The 12753-nt window shown below is 46.8% G+C and overlaps 5 protein-coding genes across 5 annotated transcripts; 1 reads left to right on the top strand and 4 right to left on the bottom strand.

Annotated features, from left to right (window-relative positions):
- Positions 1 to 6: 6 nt before the first annotated feature.
- Positions 7 to 209, top strand: N7525_003801 (uncharacterized protein; the record flags this gene model as incomplete). The annotated part of the gene is given in 2 exon segments (XM_061212833.1): positions 7 to 47; positions 65 to 209. The coding sequence occupies 2 exon segments, from the start codon at positions 7 to 9 to the stop codon at positions 207 to 209; spliced, it is 186 nt and encodes a 61-aa protein (XP_061069854.1).
- A 1846-nt stretch (positions 210 to 2055) lies between these two features.
- N7525_003800 (fumarylacetoacetate hydrolase family protein) lies at positions 2056 to 3145 on the bottom strand (the record flags this gene model as incomplete). The annotated part of the gene is made up of 4 exons (XM_002558741.1): positions 2056 to 2257; positions 2338 to 2458; positions 2539 to 2884; positions 2951 to 3145. The coding sequence occupies 4 exons, from the start codon at positions 3143 to 3145 to the stop codon at positions 2056 to 2058; spliced, it is 864 nt and encodes a 287-aa protein (XP_002558787.1).
- A 628-nt stretch (positions 3146 to 3773) lies between these two features.
- On the bottom strand, positions 3774 to 5038 carry N7525_003799 (VOC family protein; the record flags this gene model as incomplete). The annotated part of the gene is made up of 6 exons (XM_061212832.1): positions 3774 to 3805; positions 3862 to 3971; positions 4031 to 4275; positions 4341 to 4444; positions 4504 to 4552; positions 4622 to 5038. The coding sequence occupies 6 exons, from the start codon at positions 5036 to 5038 to the stop codon at positions 3774 to 3776; spliced, it is 957 nt and encodes a 318-aa protein (XP_061069853.1).
- Positions 5039 to 5354: 316 nt separating this feature from the next.
- Positions 5355 to 6740, bottom strand: N7525_003798 (fungal specific transcription factor domain-containing protein; the record flags this gene model as incomplete). The annotated part of the gene is made up of 1 exon (XM_061212831.1): positions 5355 to 6740. One exon carries the CDS (start codon positions 6738 to 6740, stop codon positions 5355 to 5357), a length of 1386 nt encoding a protein of 461 aa, XP_061069852.1.
- Positions 6741 to 10153: 3413 nt separating this feature from the next.
- On the bottom strand, positions 10154 to 12319 carry N7525_003797 (uncharacterized protein; the record flags this gene model as incomplete). Its single annotated transcript, XM_061212830.1, has 5 exons — positions 10154 to 11012; positions 11073 to 11686; positions 11780 to 11928; positions 11984 to 12064; positions 12115 to 12319. The coding sequence occupies 5 exons, from the start codon at positions 12317 to 12319 to the stop codon at positions 10154 to 10156; spliced, it is 1908 nt and encodes a 635-aa protein (XP_061069851.1).
- Between the last annotated feature and the right edge of the window lie 434 nt (positions 12320 to 12753).

Below are 12753 nucleotides of genomic sequence, written 5' to 3'. Positions count from 1 at the left end.
AAACCAATGTACAGGGATGCCGGGACAGTAAAAGGCTCATCATCCGAGTAAGTGCCGTTTCCAGCTTCGATAGCTGCGAGGCGCTCTTGGGCATGCTTGATGATGCGGTTGTTGCGGGCCACAGCTCCACTCTGGAAAGCCTTCTTGAATTCGGCCGTGTAGTTGGAGCGGGTGTTGTTGAAACCGTTGGCAGGGTTGAACACATTTAGCGTCTCGTTGATCTTGGATGGGCTGCTCTCGTCTATGATGGCAGGGCTCAAACTCAAAAATGCCATGGTGGAAAGGCCGTAGTTGGCGTCCAGGAGTATCAAGCCATCAGCAGGCTCGAGATCGTCCATTTCGTCGGAGCATGGGTAGATCTTCTCCGAGCCCTGGCAGGCTGAAGCACCATTCTCTGCAATATCTTGGTAGGCAGCCATCATGGCACCACCACCGCTATGCCCAAGAATAACAACCTTGTCGATATCGGTTAGGTTGCGCAGATAGGTCATGCCCTGGTTAACATTGGTCATCATGTCCTCGAAGTTGAGATCCGACATGTATCCACTTTTGCTAGCGTCGTTGTTTGCACAGAACACGGTGAAGCCCCGTTCTTGAAGGGCTTCACAAGCGACAAACGAAGTGTAATCCTGTTCCGCATGCATTATGTAGACGGCGATACGTGACTTCGGTCCAGCGACAGAAGGTCGGTAAAGTCCCCCATCGACGCCATCGTCGTCAAAGTCGTGAAGAATCGGCTTTTTCAAAGAGCTCGATGCGAATGCGTGTTGGCCAAAGCCTGTAAAAGATAGAAGGGATGCAAGAGCTACACTCTTAAGAACCTTCATTTTAAAAAGCTCAATCCAAGGCTGTGGTATAAACGAGGGACAACGGAAAGAATGGAGCTGATGGACCAACGAAGTATTTATAGCTCTCTCGAACCCGTAGTAGACTTTTTATCTACAACCCGGCGCGTTACAGGGACGACGGCCTAGGTTCTCCTAAGTCAGTCCATCAATTGTAGAGACGCGTGTTGCCAACGTCTACAACATAGTCCGGAAACAATAAAGTGTAGATCAAGCGTCGCCCCACCCGCCTCCAACAAGTAATTACCTCCGAGGTTATCGTCAGATTCTCACACGTACGGAGTACCTAGGTACCGACTAGTGATCGACAGGTCCCTGCGGAGTTTAGTACTATTTACGACTAGTCCCTTTTCATAATGAGTGGCGGCTTGCAGAATGGCCCTACGTTTTAAAGTATAGACTGAAACACTTAACCTAACCCGGGAAAGACTTTAACCTCTACCGAGCATATGCATACACGCCCCTGAACCCGGGACCTACGGAAAGCTCTAGGAATACAACCTACTAGTCATGCAGCGGCATTGGCTCTATCCCTTAGCTGCACGGCCTTGGATTAGGACCTCGGGCGGATTGCAAGCTTCTAAGGTTACCGGCTTAGGACATATTCTGCTGACCTTTTGGAAAAGTCAATTAGAACACTTAACAAAGTTAGAGTAAGGTCTGAAATCATCATAAAATGGGGGGTAATCATAAGTGAATCACTACAGATATTGACTCTAGCAGGTATCCAGTTGCTCCAATAAACACCTCGCAAATTCTCCGTAGTTGTATTTACTAAAATAAGACTTTTGAGCAATATTCTGATATCTACACTCCGTTTTAACAAAGGAAAGACCTTTATGCAAATAATTGACACTGATTATACAAATCCTGATACATGGAATTACTATACATCCAGGCCAAAGGGGGGGGCAGGAGCTTTCGTCTCTTGCCTCAACCTACTTGATAGTCTCTTCTCAAAGTCAGTTTGCTATATTGATGTTGCTAATCTCTTATAAGAGTGCACTGACTTCGGGATTTTAGACTATACGAGTCCAAGCCTCTTTCGAATGACTTTCGTTCCAAGGAAGTCAATGGTTCTAACATAGTATGTATTAAGTCACAGGGTGCAAGGGCTTCCTAGCAATCCCACTACAATGAGTATTTCTATGAAGCAATAATACGTATGGATTGCTGTCAAATTCCAATAATACATTGTGTGTGTTGACGCTCACTCATAGTGAACCTTGTTGATCAAAGTCCCAATATTCTCAATTTCCACTCTCATATCATCACCATCATTCAAAACAACCTTTGGGTTCCGCATAACACCAATGCCAGGACCTGTTCCGGTCATGATAATAGTGCCTCTTTCCAGAGTAGTACCTTGGGATAGGAATGCTATCGTCTTTGCAATATCGAAAATCATTTCCCTTCAAGCGAGCATGGTTAGTTACTTTGCAAGCATGGAGAGGCGCACTAATTGGCTATTTGAATATTGGATATAGCTCACCGGGTATTTGAATCCTGTACTACCGTGCCATTGTGAATTGCTTTAATCCGAAGATTATGCGGATTTCCAACGACAGAGGGAGATACAAGAACTGGGCCTATCGGGCAGGATCCGTCAAGACCTATGTCATCGTATCGAAAGTCAGATCGAGGCTCAGAACTTGTTGATCGGCTGGGAACAGAGGTGTCTGCTATTTCCTACCTTTTGAGAAGCACCATTGGCTATTCTTAAACTGCTGCGTCCGAGCACTGACATCGTTACTGCAGGTGTATCCCAAAACATAATCCATTGCCTCCGATTCGGGGATGTCTCGGCCTGACTTGGACAAAACGATGGAAAGCTCTGCCTCGTAGTCACTGGAACCGTCCTGTGCGATCTTCGGCACGTTGATCTTGGCCGGGTAGGGTCCGTTGAGTGCCGTACGGGGTTTGATGAAGAGGACCGGCACATCTGGGATTGGCATATTTGCTTCTGTAGCATGGTCGCGGTAGTTGAGTCCCATGCACCGGATGATGGGCACTTCCTCGATTCCGATGGGGGCCAAAAGCTATTTTCAGGAGCAATCATTAGTTGTAATAACAGGAAGCGTACGTCAAAGAGCCAGGACACATACTCGTCCAACGTGCATAATGGTCTCGGTTACAACGCCATCGAAGATTGATCCCTTGACCAGGTTAACTGCAACTCTTTCGCCGTTCAATACAGTGAGTCCAATGTCCGGATACTTCCTCGTATCAACTTCGCCAAGATGTATCTGTCCATCTTCCTCGCTTATGAACCTGATAAGATTTGTCCAGTTGAGAGACATTGCGAAAGTGTTTGGTTCCGGGACAAGATGAGGAACGGAAATCAGACTGGATGGTATAGTGAAAGAGGGGGATTATAAGAGCAAAGCGTGCCTTTTTGTACTTTGAGATAGAGTCAGAAGATAGACTGATATAAGATATCTATAAGGCGCTGTGGGATAACTTCGGTCTATTTCCTCGGGAGAATTTACCACAAACAGAATGAGATCTTGAATGCATTCTATCAATATTGACAGAGATAATAACAGATTATGATCAACTCACATGATAAACTAGACTGAAGCTCACACGGGCGATCTTCGGGGTGTTTCTCGGCCCAATTTCGCGCCTCAGCCCAAGCTTTCTGCATTGTTTAGGATTACTGGAGCATCCAACTCAAGCCGATTCCACTTTCCTTTTATGTAACATATTCAGGCCTTCATTACATCCCTAGAATCTTACATCATAACGGAGTGCTTACGGACCCTGTCCCTTAGAGCAGCTTCTTTGATATTGAAAGTGACACACGAACTAAAGTAGGCCAGAAGCCCGTTCCTTGTCCAGCCTGAGTAGCGAAAGTAGCAAACTGGACGTTCGTATTACCGCGCTCATCACTACGATAGATTCCAAAAAGGAAACACATATCCCAAGTTACTGCAGGAAGGTGGGGGGAAGATCCGGGCCTACCATCGGATTAGTATTCATAAGGCAGTACGGGATGTCATTATCAAAGACCTACCCCATACATGCAAATTGCCAGGCGAGGCAAGGGATCGATTGATGGGATACTCATCATTAACCAAATCACCATCAACATAATGTTCGATGATGAAGTGAGAGGGATCGAACCTTCAATTTCATAGTGTTAACAGTTTACTTCCAAACGAATGCTGTAGAACAAAACATACCAGTAATCAAAGATCTGACTTCCCATGATGTGACGTCCTACACCCCAGCAGTTCTGATACCCCTTGCTGCGCAGCCAGTCATGACCCAACACTTGAGTGTCGAAATCATGTGTTTCAAACGACGAGTGATGTACGTGCGGCTTGGGACCTTCAAAGAAGAAAAAGCAATGGTGATCGACCAATTCAGAACCACGATCTAAATGAAGGAATGTAGTTATGTCTTTTCCGGTAGAGTCTTGGACGATCTTTGATGTATAAGAAAGACCACTTGTTAGTACGCATAGAGGCTGAGGATAAGGGGAGCACATACATCACTCGGCTTGAAGTTGAATCGGGTGGTATAGAAGTCAAAGGCCTTGGCGAAGTCGGTGACACACGTTCCAAAATGACCTATCTTGTGCACTGGGGCGGGGCCTTTTATTCGAATGTATTAGGACGAGGAATAAGTTTGTAGAGTTGCTTCATCCACTTACCCTTTTCGAGTCGCTGCGCCTTATTACCTGGTCTGTGTTTCACCGTCGGCTGAGGAATAGTCAGAACAATATTTAACAGGAAAGGCAATAAACATGTATGAATAACTGCATAACTCACGAAATTGAAATTGAGTTGCGGGAGAGCCTTTTCATCGGCCCAGTGTGTTTGTCCGTAAACAAGGTGGAAAGGGAAATCATCGATGGGGTCGTGGAAAGTGACACAGCGACCACCGCCAGGCGCATCGCTCAATCCGTATATCTCTGTAGCTCCAGGTAGCTCTTGCGAGGCCACAAGATCAGCTTCAGATTCCACGACGAAAGCTGCGCCCCCGAACACGTCTTCTTCACCATGTCGCGCGCAGTACACAAATGGCTGGGAACTAGTGCCGCGATAATAGATATCCTTGCCCGCACGTTTGACTTCCTGGAAGCCAAAGTCTAGTAGGAATTCATGGGCTTTGTTGAGGTCTTTGTAGGTGTAAAAGACATGGGCGATGCGAACAAGGTTGATCCGAGGTGTGATGTTCACGGTCATACTGGTAGTTTTGGAATATTTTCAACAATGGAAGGGTTCTTCAAATGTACTGTACGATTAGCTCTAAAGATATGTGTAAGGCTTGTTAAATAAGCCCTTTGGTCAATTGTATAGACGCTCTTACAGTGGAAATGGGGTGAATTCGTGCGAAATTACCCCGTGTGGCCTTTCTTCGGTCGGTTTCTTGAAAAGGAAAGCCAAAGACAAGAACTCCTTTTTTGTAATTACAAATGCGTGAGCTCTAGTGCACCCTTTTACTGGAATGTTGAAGAGAAAACACTATCAACAATAGAATTCGAACCGGAAGACACTGAGGTCAGTATGTGATCCACTCAGCAAGCAAATCCTGTATGCCACCAGAAAGATCAAAGTCGCGCAAATCCAGGATCTGATCATCATGGACGTCACCCAAATTTAGGACCGTTGGATCAAAATAATCAGAGCTAGTAGGCATCATACACGTCCCACTACTATGGCCCCTATCGGACTGTGGAGGAAGCATCATGTCCACCATCGCCATACTATCTACCGCAGCTGGGTGCTGTCTAACATAGCTCTGGCTGTCGCCAACGGGCAATGCTGAGGCTTCGAGAGGAATGGGTGTTTCCGGTATATATTCAGGAAGGTTGTTTCTGACACTTCTCCCGGTTGGAAGATGGGGGAGATAATCCTGCTCCGTGGTACGTGACACGGTCTGGTGCGTTCGTTTCCTCTTCGTATGGCGTTCAATGTGGCTCGTCTGGTGGGCTGACGAAGCTTGGCTCTCATGACTATTCATCTTTCTTTTCCTGGCTTCTAATTGCTCCTCGAGCGACTCCAGATTCCGCTGCATAGCGGTTTGGGTGCCCCAGAACTCAACGCACCGCCTGTAGGTCATGTACACAACGTCAAACCGCGATTTAATCAAGCTTCGATTTGCAGGCTCTCGAGTAAAGTGTTTTCGGACTAGCTGCACCGCCGAGACAAGCCAGAAGGTGCTGGAAAGGAACGGAGAGATGTGCTGAATATGATCTTCGCAGCTTTGACTCACAATTCTTAAGATGCGATCGGCTGCGTCATAATATTGTCGTTGTGCAGTACATTCAGTCTCATGTGAGCTGGATATAACCCCACCGGCCACAACCCCATCCCCGGGCGGGTAGAAATGGTTGGTCTCGGCTTGACGGGTTTGAGGTCTGAATGCGTCATGTCTGTGGATCATCAACCAAACCAGCTGTGTCATGACGAATATGTTGTATAAAGAGCAATGCTGCTGTCGTTGAGACTCCAGCCGCCCTTGTACCGGCGCGCCGAAGGCCAGATACTGATCGTGATAACGCAAATGGCTTGGTAGAGCCATATTAAAGCAACGTACTGCGTTCCCCAGTTTCTCCAATTTCCAGCAACGCTCCTCATCCAATCCCGGGGTAGGGTGACCGGGCTGGTAGTGGCCCGCATTGTCCATAGCAGATAGCCGTCGGGGGTCAGAAATGCTGTGGGCTATTTTCATGAAAGAGTTTATTACCAGAAACCATGCTTTAGGGGACTGATTGCCACTATCCTGGAGCGCCTTCCAAGATTGGTTTGGGTCAGCATCCATGAAGCAGCTTGAACTGGGGCGGCCCAAGAACCAATTGGCGTTATCAACAGGCAGGAGGATCTCCATGTGTCCCCAGTCAATGGCGGTTGGTGCCTGACGAATAGTACTGGCGAAAACATCCATTTCCCAGACTGCCCAAAAGGCACGGCGCTTTCTTCGTCCGCTTGCCACTGGTGGATATTGTCGGGTTTTGCAACCCCTCTAGAATCAAGATTGTGCAAGTTCATCTCGTTGCCAAACGAACACACAGCCCCAGAGACCTCCATGCCTTTCCGCGAACCCCTCGAGTGAGTTGGCAATGCGTTGCAATAATGAGGGCTTGGAGAATGCAAAGAGATGGCGTCTCATCATCACATGCCACAAGAGCCTTGTTCACGTAATTGAAGGCAAGGCCAACGAAATATTCAGGTTGTTGTTGACTTTTGCCCGCAGTACGATGTTCACCGAGAGATGAAATATTTGTCCCGGAGCCGATGAAACGTGAGGAATACGCAGCTATGGCAGCAAGCAGGGCACTCAGTTGACACAGAGAAGAAATATTTGAAAGCTTTTCTGCAAATGAAGGTTCATGAAAGATATTGATGGCGACCATGTTTTCAAAAAAAGCTCGAATCCTGTCGGTTATACCCAGCTTGCTTTAGACTTGGCTCTGATTGAACTTCGGGGTCATAGAGGTACTTACATTTGATTCATCGCAGACTGTGACACACCTAGTTCTGCGCAAGCTTGACGGCGAACCCCGCCTTTTTCCCCATCATTAGAGCACGCGCTCCGGTTTCGATCGGGGTTGGGAATTGTCGATTCATGAGATGGGTGGAGTATGTAAGAAAGATCGTGCATATTTAGATGCGAAGTTTGAGTTTTACCACCTTCATCTGTCTTCGTTCTATGCACTGTCTCCGCATAATCAGTGGGGACCAGCCCTTCTGTCTCAGATTCATCGTTGAGGACGTCGAGATCATTATTGTCCGAACATAGGTTAGGGTTGTATGAGTTCGACTGAAGGTGAAGGTGGCGGCTTTGGGCTGTGTCTTCTGAACGGCGACATTTTCTCCGCTTTTGGAGAGAGCCTGGGATTCTGTCAGCGCAGTTCCAATTGCCTTTTTGCCTGTGGCCAGATGCGGTTATTCCTTACCAATTTTAGGCCCCGGCTTCATCGGCACAAGCGGATAATTGCATGTTTGGCCTGTTTGTATACAGACCTCACATTGGGGTACCGACCGATCACTAACCAGACGTTACTTCATGAGCTTTGGAGCAGATGGAAATTCCTTTATCGAATCCTTGGCATACCATTTCACCTTGCGTCTAGCGATTAATATGTCTGGTTAGAAAGGTATTATTCTTATCCTATTTTGAGGAATGAGAGGCACTTGCTTGCGACATGAATGACAAGCCAAGTTTGATCTTGGCATCCTTGAATGAGAGTCTGTAGGCTCTCTATGTATTGACCTGGATCATCGGGTTAACATTTGAAATTCCAAACAGACCATCTCTCCACGGATATATTCTGAAGTTCCTTCCAGATGTACGTGGTTGGGCAGGTCACAGTCCCTGCGAGGGAGTCTTACCTAGGGTAGCTAGGTACCTAGGTAGGTAGCTTGCTAAGTTAAGGTGAAGTCAGGAAAACAGCGCGAAGATAGACCGAACCCCACACTTTATGTGGATCTCAAAATAGTTGTATAATCCAATCACATGAGGAAGATCGGCAGTTGTAGTATGAGGAAGAACACCATAACGATTCGACATGGACAGCGGTACACGCTTCCGGATAAGAAGATAGATTCACATATCTTTAAGAAATTCTATGGTTCTAGTTCACGATAGTTTATTGATTATGTAGTAATCTGCCCAATTAAGCAGCATTGGACAGCTTAAAAAAAAAGGAAAAAGAAAGAAACGACGGCTGCATGACGAATGCCCGCGAACGGAATTGATTATCGGAACACACTTGATCTCGTTCCCTTGGGGAACAGAAATTCTCATGCCGTTCGTTCGAGTCAATCGCCTTAACCACTCGGCCAAACCGCCATATTTAATATGTTATGGAAAGCTATGCTCTATTACTTTACCAAACAAGCCCTCGACTACGAAGCCTGTAGTTAATCGTGCCAAGCCCACCAACACACTACCCGCAGTTGGTGGGCCTCAGTATTTCTAACAGACATGTGTCGAACGTACATGCGCAGAGTGTTTTGTTGGATTTAGCACCTTTGTATTTCGTACCGAGGAGCCAGACTAGCCGGTTATCGAGGACGGGGCAGGTCCATCAAGTCATCTTGGTCCGAGATCTCTGAATCTCGAATAGCGCTCGAGGCGACATACTCCGGTTCCTTTGAAATTCCAAACTCGACGATTGTATTAGGCGAATCTTTATGTAGACTAGGGTAGAATACGTTTATACAATTAGTAAATATATCCATGGGTATGACTACTATCTTAAATTAAAAACCTTCATACTCTTGCGTAGTAATAAGCTTGCCCTGGAAGCCTTTGATCTCCGGTAAAATTGCCTCGAATGCTAAATCCATGAAGTTGTTTTGTCCTCTAAGAGCCTTAACTATGCTCTTATAAGTCGCATGGTCGAAATCAATTTGAAGCCGTCGATCTGATAGTATAAAATCAAGGAGTTGATTCATAACCGTCTTTAGGTCAGGGAAAACAACATATTTAAAAAACTTATCAATAGCTATACGGGCATTATACTAAACCTGAAAGACGGGTAGGTGAGAGTGTGAGTAGTGTGAGAAGTGAGAAGTGAGAAGTGAGAGAGAGAGAGAGAGAGAGTGTGTGTGTGTGTGAGTGAGAGAGTGAGAGTGGGAGGGCTGAATCAATGTAGCCATAAAGCTTACCAATCATGGATGTCTATATACCTAGGTAGGTAGGTACCTAGTTCCATGGGACAAAGGAAATAAAGGAAACAACACGGTATAAAGCCTGGAAAGATCTAGTAAGAGCAATGTAAAGGAATCTGTTATAAACTGCAGCAAGCGCTAGCATGAATGCCTCAATATAGTTAATAAGGAGCTACACACACCTAGGTACCAACCACTAGAAGAGCAAAAATAAGGCCTGTTATAGAGGCCTATAGAGGTAAACAAGTGCTCACTGCTTCAAAAAACAGGCATCATATGTAATGATCTAACACTTCTTTGTGTGAGAGAAGATAGGATTGTCATGTATAGCCTAACTCATCTTAATATTTGACATTTGAAAGAAGTCCCTACCTCCATATATGTATTCTGAAGGCCCTTTAAGATTATCACGTCCCCGATCCTAGAGGGAGTCGTAGCTAGGGTAAAGTCAGGGAAACACCCCGAAGATGGACCTCAACCATAGGATGAAGATCAAATGCAGTAATTACACACTGATACAGACCTACTCTGCCTTGGATTTGTGGTTTATTGAATATTGCACACTTTAAGCGATACAACCACCCTATGTACAAATGGGAGATCCGAGGGCAACGCGAATACCCTTTAGATATTCCCCCTGAGAGTCCCATACATATGTATATTCCATATTACTACAGACTTTCAAAATCCCAGAATGGATCTCATAACCGTAAGAAGCTTTCCTTCGCAGGCCTCACAGTCCTGCAAAGCTTCCGATGCTCTCCATGCAACGAATCGATCCGGTCGCACCAACACAGCCCCTGATTCTTCCACACCTCGAACACTTCCCCACTCAAAATACACGTCCTCCCAGTCTTGCCTGAATCCAATCGAACACGCCCGGATTGGGACACTGAGTTTCTCGGCAACAGCCACCGCTGCTTCCTTCCAGACTCCACCCCCAATTCCAGTGAAAACCGTAAATACGCCATGGCCAGCAATATCGATCATTGAGATAGCCTCCCCCGGAGTCGCCTTGTTGAGCCAAACATGCGGCAAACGTGAGCCCGGATATGTACTCGGTCCGTGATACAGTACTTTATCCTCACCTGCCCGTCCAACCTGGTCATATGGATGCGGTTCGTCGGCCATATAGATTCCTTGGCCCTGGTAGTGCTGGTTCATTTCGATTCCCAGCCCGTGGAACTCATGAGAGGTATGTTTGATTGCGGCGTGCAAGGCACGGCGGCGATTTGATCCTTGTGGGGTTGCACTTCTCAACTCCTCCAATATCTGCTTCCGTTCAGACAGATCAGTTGGCAGCATGCCAAGCGCTTCCCACACATGGAAGTGGTCGCGGTATGCCTGGTTTGCTCGGGTGATGATCGAATGACCAACAGGCTGTCTCTCGCTGGAATAGGTGGATAGAAGTGACGGGGATGCAAGGCCCTTGTGGACATACGCAAGCTTCCAGGCCAGGTTGAAGGCGTCTTGGATGCACGTGTTGGAGCCCAGGCCGTTTAATGGGGGGTGACGGTGGACGGCGTCGCCGAGACAGAAGCTGCAAAATCGGGATTTATGTTTAGCAAGGATTACTCGAATTAACCGGTGGATCACTCACATATTCCCTTCAGAGTACTTCTCTGCAACAATCTCGTTGATATACCAGGTTGAGATATCCAGAATCTCAGCGGGTGTGTCATCGCCAATAAACTCTTGCACCCGCTTTTGATACTCCTCTGTAGAGGGCTGGCCTTGAGAACGGTTATAGCTGCGATCTGGGAATAAGATGAACATCCATTCACTCCAAGGCTTTACCATGCGAACGATTCCCATCCAGCCAAAGTTAGGGTGCTCGCGATCTGGCTGCATCACCCAGTGCAGATTACCCGTTCGATTCTTGACGAGATGAGAGAGATCGGTCCTGACAAGCACGTTGATTGCCATACCCTGCCTTGGCAGGACTGCGAGAGGCAAATTAAGTTGCTTCACCACTTGGCTGCGGGCACCATCGGCCCCTAACAGATACTTGGTGCGGATATAGTATTCGTTCTTTGAGATCTCATCACGGATGGTTGCTGTGATCAACCCAGTCTTCTCCTCGTTAAAAGAAATAAGCGTCGTATCGAAGCGACACTTGAAGCCCTTCAAAGCCGCATGGCGAACTAAAACCGGTTCCATAACTGTCTGTGGCAGGTCGAATGGTTCACATGGACTCGCCAGTTCGTAGTCACCCTACAGAACTCCGTTAGTGGATTTATTCCACGATCTACCCGGGCCGATCTCCTGGTTGTGTGAAACCAAGTGGGAAGAGAAATTGGATCCTACCTTCCGTCTCGGATCATTACCCCAAGAATGAATTCTCGCGTACTCTTCTCCCGCCATACTGTGGCACCATCTGGTGTGTTGCATATGGTCTTCGCCCGTAGACCCCAATTTCTGGAGCTCTTCGTATAGACCAATGTCTCGTAGACACTCTGAATAGGTATTTTAGTATTCTAGCCGCAACTGCAAGACCTACCCGTGACGTACCAAGTGCTGCCATATTGGTAATGTGTGCGCGAGGGGTATTTGCTGTCCCTGCCGCGCTGCTGATCATAATGCCCTTGAGCCCTTCGAGCTTTAGCGTCAAGACCCGGAGTTTCTTCGTCCCAGATGCTTACCATGAGAGCCGAGAAAACAAGCTAAGGCTGCACCTGCAGGCCCTGCGCCAACAATGAGGAATTCTGTATCAAGTCCATGATCCTCGACTTTATCTGAATTTGTGGCTTGAGCAGTGCTAGACATTTTGTCTGCTGTACATACTGAGACTCCGTTCGGTCTTTTCTCGCCGACCGTGTTTTGGGTGTTTGGAAGTATGGAAGCCATTGGCTGTAACCTTCGAAGATCTGTGGGGTTGTAGCGATATGGTGTCTCTGAATGGTTTGGGTAATTTGATCCTCGAGCTGATATGTAGAAGATATAGATGCTTGTTATAAATGCAAAGCTGGTGGCGTTGTATGTTGAATATGCCAAGAAGCGTCCTTTTGCATTGGAGCCCAGTTGACAATTAGGCCGAAGATCGTCCGAAATTCTGTGCTTTCGGGCTATATCCGTGTGGTTCTCTTCTAGATGTCCGTGAGCATCGGACCTACTGCATTGTTCTACCGAGAGCTTCATCTAGTGGACTACAGGTTATTACTGAGGTCAATATTCCGAATTGCGCTCAATTCATAGACTGAACTACCAACTTAACAATACAAGAGAAAAGCAGTAAAACAGTCTGTTGAAATTTAAGGAAAGTAGCTTGCACCTGCATATTA

This window comes from Penicillium rubens, assembly GCF_028828025.1.
Source record: "Penicillium rubens strain IBT 27055 chromosome Unknown utg000002l_segment0_segment0, whole genome shotgun sequence".
NCBI classification, from domain to species: Eukaryota; Fungi; Ascomycota; class Eurotiomycetes; order Eurotiales; family Aspergillaceae; genus Penicillium; species Penicillium rubens.
This window is presented reverse-complemented; position numbering and strand designations above follow the sequence as displayed.